The 27,314-nt window shown below is 44.7% G+C and overlaps 1 protein-coding gene across 5 annotated transcripts in view; it reads right to left on the minus strand.

Annotated features, from left to right (window-relative positions):
* RALGAPA2 (Ral GTPase activating protein catalytic subunit alpha 2) overlaps window positions 1-27,314 on the minus strand; it is a 270,985-nt gene that overhangs the window by 169,488 nt on the left and 74,183 nt on the right. For 4 of the 5 annotated variants that reach the window (XM_052650406.1, XM_052650407.1, XM_052650405.1 and 1 more), the window contains exons 12-17: window positions 26,846-26,983; window positions 22,664-22,812; window positions 17,744-17,855; window positions 15,358-15,595; window positions 11,819-11,983; window positions 7,740-7,880 (exon numbers count right to left, since the gene is read on the minus strand). In XM_052650406.1, coding sequence (XP_052506366.1) covers window positions 7,740-7,880; window positions 11,819-11,983; window positions 15,358-15,595; window positions 17,744-17,855; window positions 22,664-22,812; window positions 26,846-26,983 — 943 coding nt within the window. The remainder of the gene's footprint in view (window positions 1-7,739; window positions 7,881-11,818; window positions 11,984-15,357; window positions 15,596-17,743; window positions 17,856-22,663; window positions 22,813-26,845; window positions 26,984-27,314) is intronic. The other variant, XM_052650409.1, reaches the window with a different exon arrangement.

Consider the following 27,314-nt stretch of genomic DNA (forward strand, 5'->3'; position numbering starts at 1 on the left):
GTTCTACTTCACTCCAAGGGTACATTGCCTTCGAAGTTCTATGAAGTGTTTAAATTCAAAGTAAAGAAGTAAAAAACAACAACAACAACAACAGAGAAAGCGCAAGCAGAATGGTTGACAACTGTAAGTCATAGGAGCTTCAGGGACAGGCATGCCCAGGGGAGCTAGGAGATGCAGGGACAGGGCATTTCCACTTGAGAGAGCAGAATATCACACACACACACACACACACACACAGGCACGTGCACTCGCACGCATACACCACATCCGGAAGGAAGATGAAAGGAAGCGGGAATTTCAACTTTATCATTTCTTTCAACAGATAAATGTACAACTGTCCAGTGTAAAATACTGCAATTATTTAATGACATATTACCAAATGCAAGTGTGAATTTATCACTCAGGTACAAAAATGATCCACTGGTATTTTTAGAGAATCAATAAATGTACATCATAAAATAGAAAGCCACAGCTGAGTACTGACCACTGGGTGATCCCAGCTAGGATCAAGATAAACCATGCTCCCCTAGAGAAGAGAAGTCCCTCCTAGCTCATTTCTAAATGTCATGGTTCATTTTAATCTCCTAAGACAATGCAAGGCACTGGAAGGGTCACCCACCTCCTGTCTGTAGCATGGAGGCTCCAAGGTGACATCATCCCTGACCTCCAGCTTTATCCTCATCAGCCTCCTCCCTGCCCTCCTCCCTGTGGCCTCAGGAAGCCCCCCTACAACCGAGATCTGACAGTACCACCACCCCCGTGGACACCTGAGGCCTCTATCACTGTCTACTCAAGCTCATGCTCCTCACAGTGAACAAGGGCCCCGTGCTGTCACCCCAGAGGCTTGACAAGGAGTCCTTGCACTCTTCAGTCTGGAGCAGGCCCAGCCCACCTGACCCTGCTGCTCCCTCCCTCCTGCTGCTCCCCCCACCCCTGGGTTGACCTCCACCCCCCACCAGGCTGCCCAGGCTCCCCTCCTGCAGGACTTGCCAAGTGGTCTAGCCTGTGACCCCACCGCTGCCTCCCCTCCAGACTTCACCCTCCCTTGTGCAGCCTTGGAACTCTACATCCATAACCCTAGGATCATATTTTCTCCAAATTTTCATTAGTCACAGTTTCAGTCCTTCTGACAAACTATGACAAACCCAGACAACAAAGACATCACTTTGCCAACAAAGGTCTATCTCGTCAAAGCTATGGTTTTCCAGTAGTCATGGACAGATGCGAGTTGGACCATAAAGAAGGCTGAGTGCTGAAGAATTGATGCTTTTAAACTGTGGTGTTGGAGAAGACTCTTCAGAGTCTCTTGGACAGCGAGGAGATCTAGCCAGTCAATCCCAACAGATATCAACCCTGACTGTTCATTGGAAGGACTGATGCTGAAGCTGAAACTCCAATACTTTCACCTGATGTGAAGAGAAGACTCATTGTTAAAGACCCTGACGCTGGGAGAGATTGAGGGCAGGAGGAGAAGGGAGCAGCAGAGGATGAGATGGTGACTCAATGGACATGAGTTTGAGCAAACTTTGGGAGATGGTGAAGGACAGGGAAGCCTGGTGTGTTGCAGTCCATGGGGTCGCAGAGTTGGACATGACTGAGCGACTGAACAACAACAACAATCAGTCCTTCTAAGAAGGGACTGATCAAAACTCAGCCTGTAATGTCCTCCCTGGACGTGTCACCCGATTCATCCCCTGAAATGCGGCCAAGGTGTCCTCTTCTGTGTAACCTTCAACCAGAGCCACAAGCCAAAGGACTGGTTCACCCCAACCAAGAAGCTGTATGTAGGAAGATTCTAAATATAATAGAGGATTTCACTGAAGGGCTGTTGCTTTATTTTTACTATCCACACAAAAATTCTATTTTTAAGTACATGGATACAAGTTACCAGACCTCAAATCCAAAGTCTAGGTGTAAAAGTAAAAGTGTGAGTCGCTCAGTCACTTTTCAATCCCATGGTCTGTCCATGGAATTCTCCAGGCAAGAAAACTGAAGTGGGTTGCCATTCCCTTCTTCAGGGAATCTTTCCAACCCAGGGATTAAATCCAGGTCTCCTGCGTTGCAGGCAGATTCTTTACCGTCTGAGCTACCAGGGAAGCAGGGCCATGGTCTAAATCCAGATACTGTCAAGAAGCTGGACTCAGGGAACAAACAAAGGAAGGCAGGGTAGCAAGAGCAGACAGATTCACCACAGCCTCGTCTTTCCGCATTGTCTCTGCCCTTCTCTGATCCTGAAGAGCCAAGAGCTGTTCACTTCCCCACAAGAAACATGGGACATCCATAAACACCATGCTCCATCCAGCATCCCAGATGCTGGCCCCCTACAGCTCTGCTCCCAGACTCCTCAGTATCAGGCAGAGGAAGCCAGATGACACCATCGGCTGTCCTTCCCACTGTTTTCTTTCCTTGTTCATTGTAATTATGCAAGACACTGACACCTTCTGGGAAGGGATTCTATTTGTTAATGAACCTACTTGTAAATCCAGTGTCAGCAGAGGGAGCCCAAGAGCTTCCTGCTTCTATCAGAAACAACTGGCACCTGCCAGTCTTTATGGACAGTGGGAAGAGCGGGCTTTATTCCCTTAAACGTGATGCCAAGAGCTGGTAGATGTTGGTTTCTGGGCTCTGAGTGGAAACAAATAAGGACTGGGCCAATGCTGGCAGCATCTTTCTCAGGATACAGAATATCGCCATCTGGTGGGATGAAGCCCAGCCTTGGGACTACGGCTTCTAAACACAAGTGTCCCCACCGGTCCTCAGACAACAGACAGATAAAGAGCCTGCAGGGCCAGCTGCTCTCCCTTCCCAACAGGCTGGCCTGATGTGGCTTTAAGGCTCTGCTTTTGTAAAAAGGCTGATCGAGCCTTCTTAGGTGGAGGAAGTCCAAGCGTGCAGAAACCACAGGAACAGGTGGGATGGAAGACCTGTGAAGAGGGGGAGGGTGGGGGCAAATCCCGGTCGCAGGAACTGCCAGGCTGTGGGGCGGGTGCCCTGAGCTACTCCTGGACTCAGCTGTCACATGAAAGAGGGTGAAGGAAAAAAAAGCATGCAAATTCTCTTTATCCCGCAAGTTAAACACAATTTCCCAATTTGGAACTGGACATTTTGGGGCCTTTTCTCATATTTTGTTCTAAGTCTATACTCAATATTTGTTCTGTACAGATGAACAAATGACTACCAGAAACATTTTCTTCGTACTTTTTTCCTTTCTTTTTAAAACAGTTCTTGAGCTCCCCCTGCTGGCTTTTTTATTTCGGTTAAGGCTGTCCCTCTTCTCCAGGGTCAGATGTAGCAACTGCTCTTTCCTAACAAAACCATTTAACATTAATACCGAAAACTAAGATCATGGCATCTGGTCCCATCACTTCATGGCAAGTAGAAGGAGAAAAAATGGAAGCAGTGGCAGATTGTATTATCTTGGGCTTCAAAAATCACTGTGGATGGTGACTGCAGCCATGAAATTAAAAGACGCATGCTCCTTAGAAGAAAAGCTATGACAATCCTAGACAGCATATTTAAAAACAGAAACTTCACTTGGCCAACAAAGGTCCATATAGTCAAAGCTATGGTTTCCCCAGTAGTCATGTATGGATGTGAGAGCTGGACCATAAGGTAGGCTGAGCACTGAAGAATTGATGCTTTTGAACTGTGGTGTTGGAGAAGACTTGAGAATCCCTTGGACTGCAAGGATATCAAACCAGTACATCCTAAAGGAAATCAACCCTGAACACTCACTGGAAGGACTGATGCTGAAGCTGAAACTCCTATACTTTGGCCACCTGATGTGAAGAGCTGAAAAACCTGAAAAATCCTCACTAGAAAAACCCTGATGCTGGGAAAGATTGAGGGCAGGAGAAGGGGGCGGCAGAGGATGAGATGGTTAAATAGTATCACTGACTCAATGGACATGAGTTTGAGCAAACTTGGAGAGATGGTGAAGGAGAAGGAACCCTGGTGAGCTGTAGTCCACAGGATTGCCCAGAGTTGGACATGACTTAGTCACTGAATAACAACACTGATATGCAAATATCAAGGTAGAGGATTATCTGATGTGCAAAATAGAAATAGGACCGTCTAAGTTAATAAAAGGACACTATAAATGCTGGGAGGTCTAATGCAGTCTCTGTTTTGAATATCACACCATTCAAATCACTTCAAGGGACTGAATTTTATCTCAGAATCACCAGATCACGCACATTCTCTCAAGCAGGGCTAAACTAGTAACCCAAATTCTAAAAGCACCAACTTTTTAGCTTCTTGAGAGGATACGTTACACAACGCTCATTACTAAATCACTGCTTTCTAAAGCTCACTCAAAGCACTATGACCAAATAAGGACTGATTTCATTTTTCCCCACTGAAAGAAGAGTTGGCATGATTAAATTAAGTGTGCAAACTTTTCAGAAACTTCAATTTATCCCAACCATCTGACTACTTTTCAAAGACATTTCATTCACTCTCTAATTTGAGGCTTCTTTAATCCATCTTACTAAACAGACTGAGACTCATTCTTCAATTACCAAAACTTCGGGTTCTGTTTACTCCTCATACAAGGTTGCACAAGCAAAATTAATCATATAGTTTCCTAACTTTTAAAACACTGGGCACAAACCAACTTGACCCTATAAAAAGCACAAGAGATAAATCAATTCAACATCTCGATGTGTCCCACAAGGACGCTGGGGACCCTGTTCATAAGCACGTTCTGACAACCCGGTGCTACCTGGAAGCCGAAAAGTCAGATGCAGAGGCAGCAAAGTGAGGCTTTCGATCAGGCCCCATTAAGCCTCCTTTGGAACAAAAGAAGATCATGACCCTCTAATTACAACCATTATAATATTCTCCAAAGAAACATAAAGCCTACCATCTGCATAGCCTGTGCTACACATTGATAAATGTCCAAACATTAAAGCAGTTAAAAGTGAAAAACAGCTGGAAAGAACTGTTTCCATCGAAGAGAAAAAAAAAAAAAGGAAGTCACTGAAACTGCCAGTTTCACCCTCAATGTGTTCTTTTATGCAGCTATTCATACGAATTAACAGAATACAGGTGGTCTTGACTGTCCCACAATTCTGCTGCAATCAAATAAGGTATCCCAAAGGGATCAGAATATCAGAGTGGATGAAGGTAAGGAATTGTCTATTGGTTATATTATTAAAACACATGTCGGTGAGACAAGAAACAAAACCAAGAAACGTTAACCTAAAAGAACACAAAGTTAGCCGATTGTCATTTACAGTAAAAAGGGCAACTTTAAAAGTGTCTGTAGGACTTCCCTGGTGGTCCAGTGGTTGGGAATCTGCCTGCCAATGCAGGGAACATGGGAACAACAAAGGAAGCCACCCCAGTGAGAAGCCCTCACACTGCAAGTGAAGAGTAGCCCCTGCTTGCTGCAAGAGAAAGCCTGAGGACAGCAATGAGGACCCAGCACAGCCAAACAAACAAACAAAAAGTGTCTGTGTATTACACACACACGGATGTATGCCTAGCCGACTACATCTGTATTTAGCAACAGGTTAGCAAGATAGGCCAACACCAGAATTTAAAATGGAGCACACATTTAATCCTCTCGTGGGCCAACCCATAGGGGACATAAAATCTCCTACTGAGGACTGACACACATCGTTCTGGGCCTGGGCCTTTAATACAACAGTCACCCGGGACTGTGGATCACTTTTCTAGTACAGCAGACATGGCATCAGACGAGGGAAGAGCTTGCACACTGTGGTTTTCAGATGAAACATCAGCAGATCATCCTCAAAGTCACTGTACTGCTAGGTCCTTTGCGCCGTAAAACTAGGAGGAGGATGGTGAAGGCACAGAAACATAGACCAAGCACGGCCTGCTTCATTCCACCCTAAATCGACAGCTCTCAAATCCCAGTACCACTGATGTTTTGGGTCAGACGGCTCTCTGCAGCAGCCTTGTGCATTGTAAGATGGTTAGCGGCATCCATTCCCTGGACGCAGGGAGCAGGACCCTGGCTTGATGACTTGGGGGGCAAATCGTCCCCAGTTGAGAATCCCTGCTTGAAATCCTATTCAATTTCTGTTGGAACTGTGTACACACATATGGGAATTGAGAACCTGGGTCAACTAACATATAATAATGAATGAGAAAAAAAAAAACCCTCCAAAATGGGATTACTAACAGGAAGACATTTCTTGTGAGAACATATTCTGGGCAAACTAGTTTTAAAAACTTAAACAAAATGGGGTGGGGAAAAAAATGGGATGTGAAAAAGGAACACTTTTCACCTTATGGGCATATATCAGCCAAATAGAAAGCAAAACTAATTAAAATACTTTTTAAATCATCTCCAGGTCAGAGTATTTTTTTTAAAACCAAATTGTGAAGGAGTTAAATGTTCATCAGTGATTTAGCTGACTGGTGGCCATCTTCTCGTATACCATTCTTACTATTTTCCACCTTCAATATTTACTAGACAAAAAGAGCTTTCTAAGAAACGCAGTTCTTATTCTTCTACCATATTCTAGAAGTAAGTAACATGACATTTTATGTATTCATCAAGGGTATGTTGCTTTGCTAAACCAGAGTATGACATGATTTATTGCCACTCAAAGCCACAATTAAGCTATCTCCAATGTTAAATAGATACTAATCTATAATACTATCTTTCTGAGACCAAAAGGACATGAAAACACTTCCTTCTTCCGCAACAAGATTCATTTTGGGATCACAGAGAAATAAGTAGACACAGACCTAATTATTCACTATAAATCCTTTTGTTGAGGTGTCCATGCTAATAACTACTTTTGATGCAACAACATCTTAATAAACCAGAACGGGCAAGTATATAAATAATATGTAGCTGAACTCAATTTTACCTGGCTAAAGGCCGGGAATAACATTTCTTTTGAAAATTAGCAATTTTCACCATTGTTATTTTTTCTACTCAAATTGTTTTTACTACTCATTGTTATTTTTCATACTCAATAATCAGTATGAATCTGTGTAAACTGATCATTATTTTATACATGAATATGATTTATTCACTCCAAGGAACTGTAGCCTGCATAACTTTTCCAGTTCATTCATTCTGAGGGAGGCCCAGCAAACACGCTAACATTGGCAGCCTCAGAACCACTAGAATTTTATGAAGATTCCCTTCCACTCTATAGGCTCCATATATAAGGCACACAAGGCTGGCATCACTATTTCCCCCTCTTAAAAACTATGGTTCTCTGGACGTGTGGACACAGGGGGAGAAGGGGAGGGTGGGATGAATTGAGAGAGTACCATTGACATATATATACTACTATGTGTAAAACAGCTAGTGGGAACCTGCTGTATAAAATAAGGAACTCAGCTTGGTGCTCTGTGATGACACAGAGGGGTGGGATAGGGGGCAGGAAGAAGTCCAACAGGGAGGGGATATATGTATATACAGAGCTGATTCCCTTCATTGTACAGCAGAAACTAACACAACATTGTAAAGCAATTATATTCCAATAAAAAAAGAAAAATAGTATGGTTCTCAGCTCAGAATACAAAGCCCAGATGCAGAGATTCTGGTTGACTATTTAACTGGTACTGAGCATCTTAACTACCTAGAAACAATCGACATTCTTTGAAAATAAACGCCAAGTGCAATGGCCAGGCACACATGCGTGAGGCGGGGATATTAACAAAGGAAGGCAGACCCAGGGGCGAGCGAGCAAGCGGGAGGGGACACAGCCCAGGGACACAGTGGGACAGAAGAGACAGTGTTACAGTACCTGACAGCCTGTGGGAGCAAGAAGAGTAAGAGAGACCGGGGAAGAGAGCGCTCATGGTGTGGAGGAGGAGTGGGACGCTTTTAGTGGCGGGCAAAGCCTCAGAGAGGTGGGCACAGTTGCTGATAGACTGGCTTCGCTTAGCTTCCAGGAGAGACAAAGCAATAGAGTCAAGTGTCAGGAGAACAGCAAGATCTTTCACTTCTTCCTTTTCCTTATTATTTTTCTGAGCTCACTTTAAATATTCAAAGGAGGTCACTTCAGACTTTAAAGGAAGTTGGCACAACGCACAGGATTTAATGATAAGTCTCTAAATACAGCCAACTTTCAGTCATGCTGATGGCGAGGAGAACGGGCCATTCACAAATGATCAATCTCCGTTATAGAATGCCTTGTGTGTTGACCCTTTCCTTTTTTTTTCCTGCTGTGTATCAGATTCGCGTTTGGGTCGTCTGTTTACTTGGGCAGACGTTATAACTAGTTTTCTCTTCTAAAAAGACCCAAACAAAAAGACCATGGTGAGGGAGGGAAGAATCTAACTTAAGATGAAAACTGTTTGATAAATAATCAGGCTTACTGAGAGACGACTGCATTTAAAAGCAAATCATTTAGTAAATCAAATATCCTAAAAGCTCAAGAACACATAAAAGTCAACTTGCTGACTCAAGGATCTGACATTTGGGGAAAAAAAGTAAAAATCTTCATGAAACACAGCCTTTGAAATCATACTTTGTGCTGATTAAGTCCATAATTTCTTACTACAAACTTTAGGATGTTCTTAACGTCTCTGTATACTATATATTGCTACTCAAAACCATTTGACGAAATGAATGGACGTAAGGAGAGAATAGGCCTCATACATATGAAACCATCATCAGGAAAACTAGTTTAGTCCTTAAAACAAAACTAGGAAGGTTTACTTACTGTATTATTTTCACATGATTTTATTTAACATTAATGAAATAGACCTACAAATGGTAGTGACGCTTTTGCAGAAGCAAACAAACTTCTTACTTTTCCTGTCTTTTCCCCACTCTCTGACTACCAGAATTCCCAGCTCTAGAGAACTGTCTGCAATGCATAATCATAAACATGTTAGATACTATTTAGTTGAAGACAACTTCTGTGTAAACATCAAACTAACTTGACTTCAAATTTCCTGAAAGATGTGTCCATGTCTCAATGTTAGGGATGCTTCATTTAAAAAGTTTTCCTTTTATAAATCAAATAATTGTGCATTTTCCCGAAATTGATCACTAGATATTTTAGAAATAATAAAATATAGGTTATTTTGTGTGGAAATCTGCTTTAACCATTCACTTTAGACATGTAAGGTTTTAGCATCATTCACACTCAGGAAAACAAGGTCAACTTTTTAATTCTCTAAGATTCTCCCTGCCTGTCCTTTTAAGGTACAAACGAGTTAATTCTCTGTTAAATTAATCATCATTTCCTCACTCCACAATTGCTGATTTTATATTTCCCTCTCACCACTATCACTGACATTTTCTCAGTCTAAGTATAGTCTGTGGGGCAAATTAGAATAATCTTATAATATTCTTTTACTGGGATTAGAAAAAAAGACACTTTCAAATAGATCTTCCATAATAAACATCTTCATGCTAATAGTGCAAAACCTAATGTCATGAACTGCTGTTCCCTCATTAAAAGGGGGCCTCTACACAACCAAAATCTACCATGAGAATATTCTGGGCCTTCTCAGAAGACTAAAAATATGCAAAAAAAAAAAAAATTGAAGTGAGTAAAAATTCTAATATGTAGTCTAGGTAGATTACTTTTATGAAACAGTATGATACAGTAAAATCTTCAAAAATCATTGTCTTCACAGGCAACAAAAAAGTCATAATATTTTAAAATTTTAAAAATATAGAATAGGAAATACACGTATATTCATTGTTGTTGTTTAGTCACTTTAGTCGTGTCTGACTCTTTGCAACCCTATGGGCTATATAGCCCATCAGGTTCCTCTGTCCATGGGATTTTCCAGGCAAGAATACTGGAGTGGGTTGCCATGTGTATAAAATAGTGGGTTGGTGAAAAAGTTCATTTGTGCTTTTCTGTAAGATTCTATGGAAAATCCAAACAACCTTTTTGGCCCAATACATGAAGATAAATAGGTCTGTCCAACTCAATAGCTCTCACCTTCACTATCTGTTAAAGGTTAGGGTTCTAAGTGTTTTTGATTGAATGACTCCTACAAAGGTCAGGTTTATGGTTTTGAAGTGACACACTCTACAAGCACCTTTACTTGATTTTACTTGCTTCTGCATGGCTTCTCAGGCAATTGAGAACACTGCCAAACAGAAAGGCACAGAGGATTTTCTAAAACCTACCAGCACCTCTATTGTATCATTGGTCTAGAATACCTGTTGAAAAACAAAGGTGCAATCTCTCCTATGGTTGTGCTTTGGCCAAGTAGTGGCACATAGAACATGCAACATAGAATCATTTGTCTATGATAACATGTTGAGAGGGCTTCCCTGGAAGCTCAGTTGGTTAAAGAATCTACCTGCAAGGCAGGAGACCCCAGTTCAATCCCTGGGAGAAGGGAATGGCTTACCCACTTGGACTTCCCTGGTGGCTCAGACAGTAAAGAATCTGCCTGCAATGAGGGAGAGCTGGGTTCAACCCCTGGGTCGGGAAGATGCCCTGGAGAAGGGAATGGCAACCCATGTTTCAAAAGTGCTTTGAATGAGCACTTTTGTCATCTCTGTAATTCAAGGGTTGAGAGGGACAATAGGCAGTCTGAGAGGCTCAAGCATGGCAAGAACTCCTATTCTGATCCCTTTCAAGGATCCATTGGTGGAAGAGAAAGAAAAGACTCTAGGAGTTCGGATGAGAAAGGAAATAGGTGAGTGAGCCTTCTCCAAAGCTGCCTGTTTCTGAGAACTGGGCCTCTCCTCAGGGAGAGGATAAAGGAAGCAGTAAATGAGGGATAATGACCAACAAATATTATTGGAAAAACAATGAGGCAGTTATGGTTAACGTGTAATATATTTCCATAAAAAAACAGGATTCTAAGGCATCTATTGGAAGCCTTGACTGAGCACTGGAAACTATGCAGAGTGTCAATGAATCTTTGGTTTATGATCACAGGAAATTGTGACTTTCTCTCTGCAGTCAACATGCTGAATATCAATTTCAATTGCATGGCATTATTGATGTGAAAAGCAACCCTACACGAATCTGTCTTAACTTTGGTTTTGTTTTTGATGTGCACCATTCTTAAAGTCTTTACTGAATTTGTTACAATATTGCTTCTGTTTCATATTTTGGTTTTTCTTGGCTGTGAAGCAGGTGGGATCTTTAGGACAGGGACTGAACCTGCATCCCTTGCACTAGAAGGTGAAGTCTTTTAACCACTGGACTGCCACGTAAGTCCCATACAGGAATCTGTGTTAAACTTAAGTTATAGCCTCAAAGTCACTGGGAGGGCTTGGAGCTTTATTTGTTCTTATCAAATACTGTATACAAGCTTATACTAAAGAGTTCCCTTTTTTAAGAATAAAGTGTAGCAACGGTGTGATTAATGGGAGGTTCCCGTTCAAGTTCTTATTAATTCTAACTGACTGTATGGTCAACGTGTAAACAAACATGTAAGGTGCCATTTTCCAAAGAAGCAGAAAATGTAGATTCTTCCTCCAGTCCTGAAAACTGAAGCTTTAATCTCCTTTTCTTTGGTGGACTAAGTTTCCACGCTCTCTTAAGATGCACACTGAAAAAACAACAATGCAGCTGGCTGTGCAATTACCAAGAATCTGTCTTCCTCAAGGTTCAAACAAAATGCCAATTTTCTCTCTTTTGCACCAACATCTCACTTGATATTCACGTCTCAAGTTCTTTATCATGATGCAGAATTTAGAAATAAATAGTAAAAACCACGATTTGGAAGAGTGGACAGAAAGCTGAAAAGATATAGCGACATCTCAGTCAGTAAAAGGCCTCGAACTTAAGTTCTGAGTGGAATTTTAAAGCTGTTAAAAAACATCCTTATAAATCCATTAAAATCCTATAATTCCTATACATCCATTCCATGGAGAAATACTAGGACTTGCGCTTACCGGTTGCCTTCTGCCGGACAACGTTTCTGGCTTTCTCAACCCCTGGCACCCCGGACGTGGTGGCACTCCTGAATCTCATGGGCTCGGCCACGTCGGGGTGGCTCCGCCAGCTCAGAGAAAAGGACCTCCCCACGGTGCTTCCTTTCTGAGAATCTGGAACACAGCCTATGAGACAAGAAACACAATCCAGGGGCTGGTTTTTTCATGATTCTTCCCCTAGCCCGTGCCGCTCAGCAAACCCCCTACATAGAGTGATGTATAATCAGCAGGTTCTCCTGCAGCAGACTGGGTACCACTTCCTACACTGCAATTTAGGAGGTGAGTCATCCATCAGGCAACTGAAAATTCCTGTTGCCAAAGTATTTTTCAAGCCCCTTCAATGGTCTCAAGAAAGTTCTCCTATCTTCACAGCACTCATTCCGGTGTACAAAAACATGAATACATCTTTCTCAATGTAAGAACAATGTCAAATGAACCACACCACTGCTCGGCTGTGTGTATTAGTCACTCAGGTGTGTCTGACTCTTTTCAACCCCATGGACTGTAGCCCACCATGCTTCTCTGTCCATGGAATTTTTCAGGCGAGAATACTGGAGTGGGTTGCCATTTCCTTCTCCAACTACTGCTCCTGGGACACTCCAAAAAATGCTTCTATAAATCAGAAAATGAGAGATCACTGATTTTAGAACAGTATTCTGTCCTGCAGACATAAACCTCTCCACAAATCCCCAAGAGAAATGCGCGCCCATAAACTCTAATTATAGTCAAGCGAGCAAAGTCAACGAAATGCTACAAACAATACAAAAATCCTTTTTAAGTGAAGCTCGGAAACAGTAAAATGTTGAAGATCTGGGATTCATCTTTTCTTTTCTCCTCTCATACTGCTCTAGACAAATATCTCAAGTCAGTGGTCAGGGATCAAAACGGATACAGAAGAAAAGAGAAAGAGACACTTAGAGGGTTCTGGGCACATGGCTGGCGGATGCCACCTGTGGTTCATTTGCACACCCAGATACTTCTGAGAGTGTACTTTGTTTCCACAAGTCTACTGCTTGTACAGCAAGGATTTCTACCGTAAATATTTATATCCATTTTTGGAATAAAGCAACATGAATAAATCAGAAATATTTGTCATGGTCATTAAATAACCAAATTTGTTCTGTATCTGTCCATAAATAGCATTTTTTTAAAGTTGTTTACCTTCCCAAGGCAAGCTTATCTCTGACAAGCCTAGGAATCTGTGCTCACACGGTGGGAGGGAAGAGAATATTCTGGGGGTTCAAAGGGAGGGAGGATCATAAGAATTTGAGGAGTTGGGGAATGTGCTGAGTTTTGAGAAGATCCTTACTTTGTCTCAGCCACTCCCTCCATCCTGAAACGCATCCTCGTCAGGTAGACTCTGCTGGGCTGAGAGCCACGGTCTTAGGAAACCAAGTTCTTGGATGGAAGCATCCTGACCCTCCTGGACTCCGGGTTTACACAGCGACCCTCAGAGCTGCTACAGAGGTCACTACAGAGGCCCAGGGCCCAGGCTCTGGGCTCCCTGCCCTCACTTCATCCCATATCTCCACTCTTGTGTATTTTTTTTAAGGAAGGGGCTCTGTATAGCTTCAACGAGGGAGGAAAAAAAAGGATCTTCTGCCTAAAGTATGTACAGACATCACTGCAGTAGACAGTCTAAACCTAAACTGGGATTGGACAGTTTCACTGGAATGCCCCAGACCTCAGCTAGCTAGTTTTGGTTTCTCACTGACTTGCTCTTACTAATTGATGCCCCGGGGAGCTACTCACAGATGGCAGTGGAGACATTCTAGGAACCAGTCATGTTAATTACATGTCTCTGTGGCTATCGAATCATTATAATTGGTTCGCACTTCCTGTATCCCACATCCTCTGTCATCCTCTCCCCCACTGACTCTGAGCTCCAACACATTACATACTTTGGCAGCAAACACTGGCCAAGCAGAGATCTGAAATGCACTTGAGAATGGGCTCGCCCTCCCGCTGCTCCTGGACCCCCTAAGCCATTAGGTGAACAGCTTGAGAAAGCCTGCAGGGGTGAGGAAGCGCGTTCAGCCCCTTCACCTCTGCTACTGCAGTTGACAGCTGGCCAGCCCGACAGCAGAGCTGTGAGCAGGTCACAGCCTGGCTGATGGCAGGTGCAGCTGTGAGGCCAGCAGATCCATCCCAGGGAGGCCTGACTGCCAATCCCTAAAATCATAATTTAAATAAACAGTGTTATTTGAAGCCATTATATTTGGGGGTTGTCACATGGCAAAGCTAACTGACACAACCTATGCTAAGACCATTGTGGAGGTTGCAGCTGACCATGCCAGGTAATGTGCCCTTTGGGAGTCTTTGGAGAAAAAACTCCTCTCAGATCCTAGGACCTGGAAAAGCCAGGCAAGTAGGTTGTTTACACCTTCTGCCCTCGGTGATGCTCTGATGCTACCCTGTTGATGATCAGAGTCAAATCTGCCCCCTCCCTGCCTCCCCGCGCAGCCCCGAGGCTCTTCACCTGCATCCTTGCATTTTATCCTCCTGCTGGAGCTCCGACACTGTTCATTCTGTCCCAGCATCCTTAGATATTCTATCTATTGCATTATGTGTATTTCTATGAGCAGACTCAAAATGGTTACATAATAAGCTGGAGGACAGGGAATTAACCCAAGGACTGTGTCACAGCCTTAAAAAACGTAACAAGGATGGACTTCCAGAGTGTCATCTCAATAGACACCATCACTGATGTTCCCAGCTGGATCTGACTCCAGGTCTCACTATAGTTCTCACCCTGGAACAGATGAAAGCTAAACAACTTCATGGGAAGCACTCAGAATCCTCCACCTTCCCCAGGAAGGAAGCAGAAAAGATGACAAATATCGGGGTGTCTTGAGTGGGACTTGTCTGGCTTTGATTTCCAGCTTTACCACTTCTTAGCTGTGTGACCCCCCAAACGAGCCAATCTCTATGGACTCTGTTCTTGAGTGTCTGGTCTGTGACGTGGGGAGAGTGGCATGGATTTCACAGCCTCCTGTGAGGGTGATGGCAGAGGTGTCCCCACCTCCACTGCTATCACTACAGCTCTCAGTCCTCCTCCTCCCTCCTCCTTCCCCCACAGCCCCTGCATCCATCCATCATCCTTAGAAAGGGGACACAGCTAGGATATGTGACCAAATGCCACTGTTAAAAAGACACCATTGGTTCAGCTGATGCAATTCCAAGCAATGACTGCCTGGGGTTTAATACACACTCCTACTCAGCCTTGGACTTCCCAGGTGGTGCTAGTGGTAAAGAACCTGCCTGGCAATGCAGGAGACATGGAGACGTGGGTTTGATCCCTTGGTAGGGAAGATCCCCTGGAGGAGGGCACAGCAAACCACTCCAGTATTCTTGCCTGGAGAATCCCATGGACAGAGGGGCCTGGCGGGCTACAGTCCATAGGGTCGGAAAGAGTGGGGATACGACTGGAGTGACTTAGCACGCATGCATACACTCAGCTCAGAAACCCGGGGTCACCAGAGGGGCCAGAGATGGAATACCTTTGCCTCGCTGTTTCTTTTCCTTCTGTTCACTTAACTTGTCCAGAGGTAGATTGGTCATCTCAACTCCGTACACTGTCCTGGCCAGCACAGCCGTCAACGAGTCCATGATGCTGGCCCACTCATGGATAAGCTCCTCCCAGTCCGTGAGGGAGGAGAGCACCCCAAGAAAGTCATCCCAGAGTTCCCGGGAAACGTACACGCAGAGGTTTGCTCGGATCCAGGCCACTATGAGCGTCTGCAAACGATGGATCGATGACAGAATTCAATAGTCACTTGGAAGAAGTGTGCTTTTGACAAAATACTTAAAATTAGTATTAGTATGGCAAAAGTGAAAGAGGAGAGTGAAAAAGTTGGCTTAAAGTTCAACATTCAGAAAACTAAGATTATGGCATCTGGTCCTATCATTTCATGGCAAATAGATGGGGAAACAGTGGAAACAATGTCAGACTTTATTTTTGGGGGCTCCAAAATCACTGCAGATCGTGACTGCAGCCATGAAATTAAAAGACACTTACTCCTGGGAAGGTAAGTTATGATCAACCTAGATAGCATATTCAAAAGCAGAGACGTTACTTTGCCAACAAAGGTCCATCTAGTCAAGGCTATGGTTTTTCCAGTAGTCATGTATGGATGTGAGAGTTGGACTGTGAAGAAAGTTGAGTGCCAAAGAATTGATGCTTTTGAACTGTGGTGTTGGAGAAGACTCTTGAGAGTCCCTTGGACTGCAAGGAGATCTAACCAGTCCATTCTAAAGGAGATCAGCCCTGGGGATTTCTTTGGAAGGAATGATGCTAAAGCTGAAACTCCAATACTTAGGCCACCACATGCGAAGAGTTGACTCATTGGAAAAGACGCTGATGCTGGGAGGGATTGGGAGCAGGAGGAGAAGGGGATGACAGAGGATGAGATGGCTGAATGGCATCACCGACTCGATGGACGTGAGTTTGAGTAAACTCTGGGAGTTGGTGATGGACAGGGAGGCCTGGTGTGCTACGATTCATGGGGTAGCAAAGAGTCGGACACGACTGAGCGACTCAACTGAAGTCGAATTTTAAAGTAAAAAGTGTTTTGGGGTATTGAGTTTAATTTCTGAAAATGCATCTGATCAATGGCAATCAAGACTTGAGCTACTGTGAAATCAGTTATCATTTTGAACAAAGATATTGATTTGAAACGATGCTAGTATCTGAGGCTGGTCCTGGCAGGACCTGGGGAGCCTGTTCTGTCTTCTGAGACATTCTTGCCCCCATCTCTGCAGGGACCTTTCCCACAGGTAAACCTCCACCTGCCCCAGCTCCTGCCTGACTTGCAGCAGATGACTCATGCAGACCCTCTGCCCACCAGGCCCCAGTCTGCTCAGCTCCTCCCCTGGATGCTGGATGGGCACCGAGGGGGCCCTGCTCTCCCGAGCATGGCCCCCACCCTGCTCCCAGCCTCCTCCTCAACCTCTGCACTTTTGTTAACCCCACATCACCTTGACCCCCTGCCCATCCAACTTCCCTAGCTCCTACCCATCAGCATGGAAACATGATCCAATCCTTACTTATCACACACACACACAAAAAAAACCCTACAAAGTTCCCTTGAATCCTGTGAACCCTGATGCCCCCTCGAGCTACAGCCCTTTCTTCCCCTTTCAAAGCAAATTTCTTAAAAGAACTGTCTGCACTCATCCATCTTCCACACTCATCCATGTTCCACACTCACTCCACCCTCTGCCAGCCCACCTTCCACCTGGGTCTTGATCCCCATTCTCGCAGCTCCAGGGCCATCTGCTCACCGTTTAGCCCAGACGTCTCTGCTGCCTTCCAGGCCTTTCTATCTGCTCCCTGGAAGCCCGTGTGCACGTCCTGGGGGCACCATCCTTCACCTCCACCATCAGGGAGATGGCCTTCTTTCTCTCTGACACGTCCCCTCTCCCCAGGTGATCCCACTCAGTCCTGAGGCTTTAAACACAATCGCTAAGCACACCGACAGCCCTAACACCTGCATTCCTATCTTAACGTATCCCATCCTACCCACACACCCGTGCTCTGTCTGTCCTGCACCTCTTCAAATCCACCTGGCCTAAGGCCAAGGCCATCAGCACTTGCTGTCTTCCTAACTTCTAGTAACCTTAAGGAAATCAAGAGAGGAAGCAGATGGCAGAGAGCTGGGAAGGCCTAAAGGCCCAGCACTAACCATAAAGACTGATTACAACCCTCAAGAGAACATTCAAGAAGGAAATTTTCTAGTTAAATTTCTAGAAACTTTTTAAAGGCAGTCCAATTTTACTCTTGAAATTCTCAATGATTAAAACTGATTTGCTGAAAAAATCCGATTCATTTCTTACATTTGCAGTGTTTTAATTTAAAAAAAAAAAAAAAAAAAAAAAAAGACTTACCCTAAACAGTAACCCTGCCAAGCTCTGGGCAAACAAGTCCTTGATTTGTTTATCCTTTGGCTTCTGCATGACAGCTTCTGTTATCCTGAGCAGTATTTGCAACATCTGTTCCCTGGGCCACCCAAAATAAAAACTCATGTTATTAATCACACCTCCAAAGCACTTACACATATAGGTACAAGAAATTCTCATAAGAATTCAGCAAAATGGATAATCACATGTTATTCAAAAGTATAAAAAAGGCTGAGCACTGAAGAATTGATGCTTTTGAACTGTGGTGTTGGAGAAGACTCTTGAGAGTCCCTTGGACTGCAAGGAGATCCAACCAGTCAATCCTAAACAATATCAGTCCTGAACATTCATTGGAAGGACCGATGCTGAAGCTGAAACTCCAATACTTTGGCTACTTGATGCAAAGAACCGATTCATTGGAAAAGACCCTGATGCTGAGAAAGGCTAAAGGCAGGAGGAGAAGGGGACGACAGAGGATGAGATGGTTGGATGGCATCACCGACACAATGGACATGAGTCTGAGTAGGCTCCGAGAGTTGGTGATGGACAGGGAAGCCTGGCATGCTGCAGTCCATCGGGTCACAAAGAGTTGGACACGACTGAGCGACTGAACTGAAGTGAATTCAAAAGTATCTGAATGCCAATTACAGAATGAACACCTTACTTATCAAAATAAACTACTTTATGTTACCATGGTTCAACAAGTATGTCTCCTATGCCCAAATCAACAGACAGCATCACAAGGGTCTCACCCCAGCCTGACTCCCTCCCCTTGTAAAAATGGGGGTGAGGCTGTTTCTCCGGCTGTATCGGCCCCTCGAAGGCACTCAGCGGAGAGCTGTGCTTAGGTGAACTTAAGCAGCACTCTTACATTTTCACATCCATGATTTTACCTAACCTGAGAAGTCCGCCTATTGTGACAGAAAATAATGTGGGCTTTCTGGGGAGGTCTGCAGCCGGCAGCGTCAGGGGGCCGAGCCCCACAGTACTCCCACTGGTAGGAAGGAGGGTTGGGAAAGGTCACCACTGGGTGCTTAGGCCATGGAGCTTTCTGCCTGGAAGACCCCAACTCTGTGCGCAGTGCTGGCCCCCTCTACCACTGAAGACTGTGGTCACCACACCTCCATCACAGCACTCCATGGAGAAGGGGGTTTTATGTGAAAGGTCTTTAAAGAGTATAAAACACTAGGGACAGGAAATAACACCTCCCATTGTGATTGCTGTTGTTCAGTCACTAAGTCATGTCTTCCTGATCCCATGGACTACAGCATGCCAGGCTTCCCAAGATAGAACTCTGCATAGGCGGCAGTCTTTGGGGGAAGAAAGCCCATGTATTTCTTTTCCATATTATGGAGTCATTTATCCTGAGCCCTTTGTTGTTTTCCAGTCACTCATTTGTGTCTTCACGACCCCATGGACTGCAGCACACCAGGCTTCCCGGTCCTTCACCAACTTCCAGAGTTTGCTCAAACTCATGTCCATCGAGTCCATGATGCCATCCAACCATCTCATCCTCTGTCGTCCCCTTGTCCTCCTGCCCTCAATCTTTCCCAGCATCAGGGTCTTTTCCAACGAGTCAATTCTTTGCATCAGGTGGCCAAAGTATTGGAGCTTCAGCTTCAGCATCAGTCCTTCCAATGAATATTCAGAGTTGATTTTCTTTAGGATTGACTGGCTGGATCTCCTTGCAGTCCAAAGGACTCTCAAGAGTCTTCTCCAATACCACAGTTCAAAAGCATCAATTCTTTGGTACTCAGCTTTCTTTATGGCTCAACTCTGTGCTATGGTGACAAATTCTCTCACACAGCCAGAGGGCGTTTTTCTCTTACAGCTGAGTCACATCCTTCATGTGTTTCCCCAGATGCCATGGAAACAGAGAGCAGGTTATCTTCTGCATAAGGGAGAGAAATCACCAGGTCCCTTTAACTACTTGTTCAAGGTCTTGTGCATGAATCACTTGTTCATCCTTGGAACTTTGTCCTCATTAGCAATAAAACCAAGAATCAGTCCAGGTCGGATAATGAGACCTCAAATCTTGGCTCCTTTAGACCGCTCTCACGTTCCTGCATGTTGAAACAGTGTTTTCTCTGAACACCGTGCTGGATCCCGTTCTGCAACTCTAGGCTCTCCTGCCCTGCTCTGGGTGACCCTGTCCGACTCCCATCCGAGTCTGTGTAGGCACCCCCGCTGAGCCTGCCCGTCCGGCCCCCAGGCCAGGGATCTTGCAGGCTCGGGAGAAGAGCTCTGGGGTCAGGGGGGCCTATGCACACATGCCTGGAGCAGCCGGTGACTTTGAGGAGGACGAGGGAAGAAACGCTGCAGGGGTGGGGACAGCTGGTGGCCCACCCTGTCCAGGATCCCCATGGGCTTGTCACAGCTGGAGGGCTGCACCTAGGGTCAGCTCTGCCTGTGCACCTTCTGTGATGCTCAAGAGAAAGAAAAAGAGCCCCATCCACACCGTCCGGCAAACTGAGAACAAGAAACATAGTAACTTTCCAATAAAACCCCAGTCCCAGTCACTGCTATCAAAAAACAGTCCTGATGGAGGCTAAGGCTGACACGGGCAAGGGGACAGGTTTAACCTCTGAACCTGAGAAAACTTGGGAACCACAACATTCCCACACAGAGTCTCCTGGAAGAGAATGAGGGTGCAAAACGACCTCTGGTTTGGCAAATTCTTTGCTCACAACTCTGACTTCCGCTTGTTCCTTTGTGTTTTGTGCAACACTGGCAGAGGTGGGCTGGGGCGGCAGGCAGGGGGTCAGCTCTTCCTGTCTCTTCGTTTTCTACTTCGTCCTCATCCCTTCGCATACCTGCCCAGCCCCATACAAGCTGTCCCCTCTTTCAGGGTCACTTCTCAGCACCTCCCGGGCTACAGCCTGGTCTGGGCCACAGAGGCTGGGCTCCACGCACTGTCTCTCCTTCCCATGGCACACACGTACATCAGGTAGCGTCACATTCTCGCATACAGGCGGAGGTGGCAGGAGCCTCCCTGCAGCCCGAAGGCCCTGGGCACTGGCTCCCCCCTCCCACCGGCCCACTGCCCAGCATCCACCTCACCACACCAGCTGCCATCTTGTCCTGCCTGGGATCCACCAGGCCTGCGACCTGCAGTTCCTCCCCATGGGGATGTTCTTCCTTCCCAGCCCCACTCAGAGAGGCCTCCCCGGCCTCCAGGCTGCCCACTCCAGCTTTACTGCTGGACCTGCCTGACCTGGCCCCTGGTTTCCTCACATCTCTCAGGCCCAGGAGGACCGAGGCCTCTCAAAGGGCAGGGACCCGGTTCGTCAAGTTCACCCTCCATCCTCAGAGGAGAAAGCACCCAAGTTATTTACAGCATGAAAGAAGGGAGGGAGGGAACTCGGGGCTTGTCTGGTGCTTCAACACACAGGAGGGTCTGCTGCTGGGGGAATCAATCATGTCCTAGGCTATGCTCTGCGGACTTTCTTCTTGGGGAGTATTTTAATCTATACCAATATTTTGATTTTTAGAATACTTTTACCTGGAAATCTATGATTTATTAAAGAAACAGAGAGTTGTTTCATTTTCTAGAATTTTCACCCTCAAAAAGATGGTCAAAAATACCAAAATATTACTGATACACTGGTACACAGAACTCATAAGAGTTTTCAAAGGAAAGAAAAGCATCAGAAACACTTGATACAGTTGGTCGAAGGGGCAGGCATTTCAGCCAAAAGCTGTCAGCGTCGCTCATACTTTCATCACTGACACAGCTGTGAACTCTTGTTAAAATCGCCTTGCTAACCCCTGTAATGTTTTAATGATGGCTCCTCGGTTTAAAAGTCTGGGAAAGATGATCCCAGAAGGTACAGCTTCGAATGATCCTTTTTTGACGCTGGGGGTTCCTGAATTTGTGAATGTTCTGCCCAGTCGGCTACCTCTGAGCCCACCCCCTCCTCACCTGAGAAGGAGAAGGGGTGGACCTGATACCCCGGAGGTCCTGCCGGCTCAGTCCTGCCGCATCCCTGGGGTTTCCCCAGACAGACCCTCCCATGGCTCCCTGAGCACCAGCTCCACCATCCAGACCATAGGCTGGAATTGGGGACCCTGAGCACTTCTGGGGGGCAGGTGCCCCCGGGGGTCTGACTGTAGGGAGGATGCTGACTGCGCCCAGGCAGGTGGTGGTAGCGGGGCACTGCTTGGGTGGGAGGGACTTGCAAGGACTGGACTGGAGAAGCAGAAATATTACTACGAGACTATCCTCCTCACACAGGAGGGAAGAGGAAGGGGTGATGGGCTCCAAGGCTATTGTCTGAGCTGAGAACCCCGGGAGCACCCCACGGGCTGGAGGGATGCACAGACGCCCATTGCAGGAAACTCTCATGCACTGCTTACCTCTGGGGTATCATCAACACAAACACACCAAACAAAAAACCAGCAAGCAGGAAGGAAACACTTCACATGAGCGTATTTCACGATGTCACTGCAGTTCAGTGCACTCTGATAATGTATCGCTTAAAACAATCATTTTCCCAAAATAAATTCGGGAAGACTTCAACTTTACAGCAATAAAATCAGCTTAGAAGTGTTTTGGAGCGATTAGCCAACCCTCCTGGGATTATGGATTATGATATCATCAACCACCAGTTACTGCTTTTGCATAAAACTTGCTTGATGACAGTTTAAAATGCAAGAATCTGCTATTACATCATAGGATTGCTTACTTTTAATTTGAGATTAAAAAATAATAATAATGAAAACAAATGAACTATCAAAGTACTGGATACTTACCTTCATAATTCACCGACATGTTACAAAAGACTGATTATCATCTCATGGTTCACTTTGTAAACCTATTTAATAAGTGGAGGCTTTCACATATTTAATCATTACATTGAAAACAGAAACATGTGTTTTACGATATTAATTAATTGAAAATACACTCACCAGGTTGTTTTATTCATTGTCAGCTCCATTATCATGCGCCTAAAGATAATCAGAACAGCTTTGCAGGCATCAACTTGCTCCTTCAAGAGCATGGGAACCTCCACACATGGCTCCAGCAAAAAGACGTTTGCAGCGTTTGTCAGAAATACCTTAAAACCAACAAATGTTATGTGAGAAAATACAAGTAAACAGATTTTGGTGTGTGTGTGCTCAGCAGTGTCTGACTCTTGTAACTCCATAGACTGTAACCCCCCAGGCTCCTCTGTTCATGGAATTTCCCAGGCAAGAATACTGGCATGGGTTGCCATTTCTTTCTCGAGAGGATCTTTCTGACCCAGGGATCAAACTCATGTCTCTTGTATCTAGTGCATTGGCAGGTGGATGGATTCTTTACCACTGTGCCACCCGGAAAGCCTCAGTTCACCCCTTAGAATCGATTTAATACTGACATCTGAAAGACCTTTTCTAGAAAAATAACTGCCATCACTTAGGGCCTTCCCAGGTGGCTCAGCAGTAGAGAATCCACCTGCCAATGCAGGAGACGCAGGTTTGATCCTTCAGTGGGGAATTTCCCCTGGAGAAATGAATAGCTACCCACTCCAGTATTCTTGCCTGGGAAATCCCATGGACGGAGGAACCTGGCAGGCCACAGTCCATGGGTCACAAAGAGTTGGACACAACTTAGCACACACACACATTAATATTGCAACTTTGGAAACATTTGAGTCAGAAAGGCTTCTGGAGATTTCTTTTTGACGTCCTCTAAGACAGGAACATCATCTGTGGGTAAGTATTCCTGGTGGGGTAGGGGTGGGTAGCGGGGCAGGTGGGCAGGGAAGGCAGGGGCACAGTGGTCAGATAGTGGCTGGAAAAAATGACCTGATTCTCACTGAGTCTCCACCTTCGCTGACTTGAAGGCCTTGCTGACAGGAGGCAGCCAGTGCCACCCAAGGGGCAGCCAGCAAGTGGGCAAAAGCACATGGCCAACACTGCCCATCTTCCAGGAACATGGATTTCCAATGAGAAACACGTAATGCTGCAGAATACAAAACTCAAGGGAATCTTAGGATAAAAACTGAGACATCAAAAAAATGTAGGTAGTCCACCAAGTGCCCCGTGCTCTGCCTCATACCTTTAGGATACAAGTTTCCTGTCCTGTACCATCAGTGATGCGAAGAGCTGGCTCATTTGAAAAGACCCTGATGCTGGGAAAGATTGAAGGCAGGAGGAGAAGGGAATGACAGAGGATGAGATGGTTGGATGGCATCACCAACTCAATGGACAAGCTCTGGGAGTTGGTGATACACAGGGAGGCATGGCGTGCTGTGGTCTGTGGGGCTGCAAAGAGTCAGACACAACTGAGCAACTTAACTGAACTATCAGTAGAGAACTGGGAGAAGCAGGGGTCCACGCTGCCCTGTAGGGAGCCACTGCTCTGCTGCAACAGAGCAACGTGCTATCATTTATGTGGAAGACGCTCTGACCCCTCGAGTCAGGACATTCTGAGCTGTCAACTCGGTGACAAGGATGGATCCTCTCTACCTTCTAGAGCTACAGTCCCTCTTGGTTCTTTCTGTTCAACAGCACAAATACCAAGGATCTGGGGAAAAGCAGAGCTGGCTCACTTGTGGATGAAATCCATTTAATACAACATCTCAAAACAGATGCACAAACTAACCAGAAGAAATGAACACCCTCAAAAGTCAAGAGGGCAAACTAAAATGTTGGCAGCCTCTGTGATTATTTTATGTGAGATTAAAAATGTATCATGTCTCAATCTTCTAGGAAGAATCACAAAATAAGCACTATAAGAGTTGATAACAGATGATAGCAGCAATTGTGAGAATTTACTAGCCTTCAAGTTAAGAAAAAAGAAAGCAAAGAACCTTTAGACTAACAAACTATAGCAGTTTGAGTGACAATGTTTTTTTTAAAGTGTGCCATAGATGGTATATTGCAATACAGATCCTTTTTAATTCATGTACTTGGCTTCTTGATTGAATGTTAAACCTTTGCAAATTCCAAAGTGAGGAGTCTTCATATAGTATAGTTCTTTCATTTTACTTTTTAAAAAAACATCAAAAAATGCAAGCTAGGGACTTCCATGGCAGTCCACTAGTTAAGACTTCACTTTCTAATGCAGGGGGTGTGGGTTCAATCCCTGATTGGGGAGCTAAGATCCCACATGCCTTGAGGTAAAAAAAAAAACAAAATATTTTTTAAAAGAGGCAATATTATAACAAACTCAATAAAGACTTTTAAAAAAATGGTCCACATAAAAAAAAGTCTTTTAAAAAAATGCCAGCTCCTTGAGTATTTATTACCATGTTAGTATCAGTTAGGGAAAAAAATAAATCAACAAAAGTAATATACCCAAACTGTATTTGTCAAAGCAACTATAAAACAGTCTCATCTTATCAAACCTCCATTTGGCTGCTTTTTCCTAATTAACCAAGTCAAGGACCAAGGTACTCGACGAAATGAGAACAAAAATAGCTGTTTAAATCTAAACTGAAAAAAAATGTAAAGCTCTAGAGCTATATAATCAAGTCAAAATATTTTTCCTGGTTCATATAAATAGATGTAACTTCTTCTAGAAAACAAATAACTCATCTGAACTCAGGGTAAAAATAAGCACTTGCAACCCTATGGGCTGACTATGGGATGGCTAACCATGGCAGCTGGGCAGTGAGCTGGAAGGAAGGGGCAGGACAGGGACTCCTGAGAGCTTCCTCTAGTGGGCACACAGATAACACTGATGAGCTGAGCCAAAGTCCTCTGAAGCTATTCATTTAAAATCATCTTGATTTTTTAAAAGCTAATTTCAGATTTGCCAAATTTCAATGAAAAAGGAGAAAATTCATTAGTTACAGTATGTGCTGTACCGTGTACTTAAGTCACTCAGTCGTGTCCAACTCTGCGACCCCATGGACTGTAGGCTGCCAGGCTCCTCTGTCCACAGGATTCTCCAGGCAAGAATACTGGAGTGGGCTGCCATGCCTTCCTCCAGGGGATCTTCCCAACCCAGGGATCGAACCCAGGTCTCCTGCATTGCAGACGGATTCTTTACCATCCGAGCCACCAGGGAAGCCCAAGAATACTGGTGTAGGTAGCTTATCCCTTCTGTGGGGGATCTTCCAGACCCAGGAACTGAACCAGGTCTACTGCAATGCAGGCAGATTCTTTACCAGCTGAGCTACCAGGGAAGCCCCATAATTACAGTATATGAAACTGCTAATGAACTTGAAAACCGAAAGGATCCCATGATAAGGAATCCTCTCAAGAGACAGATGACAAACACAGCATCGCTGAAAACTGGGGACCATGCACGCCACACCCATGAGTGCCTTCCCCAAACCCTAAGCCTGGCCTTTGTGTGGGAGGCTTAACTGGACAGCTGAATGTAGATATGGGGAGGAGGGTGGAGGGCCAGGCAGCGGGGGAAAGAGAGTGACCCTGTGTTTTAACTTTTACTTCTGACAACCTTCAATAGGGATTGAGGTAATGCCCCAATCCCTATTTTTGAGATAAAGTCTCGAAGTCTGGGGAGACTGAGTGAAAGGCAAAGTTGCTCTTTCCAATGTCCCCAAATGGTATTGGTGCTAGTTCATATATTTATTCAGATAAATGTCTAAAAATCACTGCATTACTCAGCATTCTTCATAAACACAGGCAATTTCTAAGATGCATATCACTTATTACATAATCATAATCACCAAGCTTCTCTTACAAATTAGAATCCAGGTAACTCTGTGCTCAGTTGTGTCCAACTCCTTGCGACCCCATGGACCATAGCCTGCCAGGCTCCTCTGTCCATGAGATTCTCCAGGCAAGAATATTGGAGTGGGTTGCCATTCCCTTCTCTAAGGTAACTCTCTACTTTTTTATCTCAGTCATTTTTTCTATCTGTCATTGAGTTTAAATCTCAGTGATTTTGCATTCACTGTATAACAACCCCTTTCAGAAAATTGTAACCAGTTCAGATGTCTCCTTTGACTAAAGAAAAAAAAACTTTACAAATTGAAGGTGGGTAATCAGGAAGAAAATTAAGGATGAGAATGTAAGGGCTGTTTACTCATGCATAGCTAAGAAGATCACCAAGCTTTATAATGACATTACCCCAATAAAACAACGTTCAAACTGACTCTGCTGGGGGCCCTCCCATCTGCGGCCTGCACGTACCTGCAGCATTGCCTGGGCCCCAGCCTTCACGTTCTTATTCTCCTCTTCCATCACACACCCTCTGCTCACGGCACTGGTGAAGGAGTAAGACCGTCCCCAACTGGAAGACCGCTTGTGACCGGAACCTTCAGAAGAGGTCTTTGGAAGACAATAGTCAAGTCAGTTAGCAGAGTGGGAAAGGACAGGTCATGTATTTAATTCCTTACGCTCATGAGAGTTCATGAGATTACAGGTTTTACATGCACGCCTCTTTTCCAATGTGTTCACCATCTATCACCTAAAATAGTACTGAGTGCTCAGGATGTGCTGAAGAAATAGATACTGCTTGTCCAGTGACTGAATGAACATGACTGTTGATTTGCTTTGACCTCATGACTAGTTGTTAAAATGATTCACAATATTGAAAAAAATCAAATTGTGGAATTAATATAGATATCAAAAAGTGATATACCTTTGGTTATAAGTATTT

Source organism: Budorcas taxicolor, chromosome 13, assembly GCF_023091745.1.
Source record: "Budorcas taxicolor isolate Tak-1 chromosome 13, Takin1.1, whole genome shotgun sequence".
Classification (NCBI taxonomy): Eukaryota; Metazoa; Chordata; class Mammalia; order Artiodactyla; family Bovidae; genus Budorcas; species Budorcas taxicolor.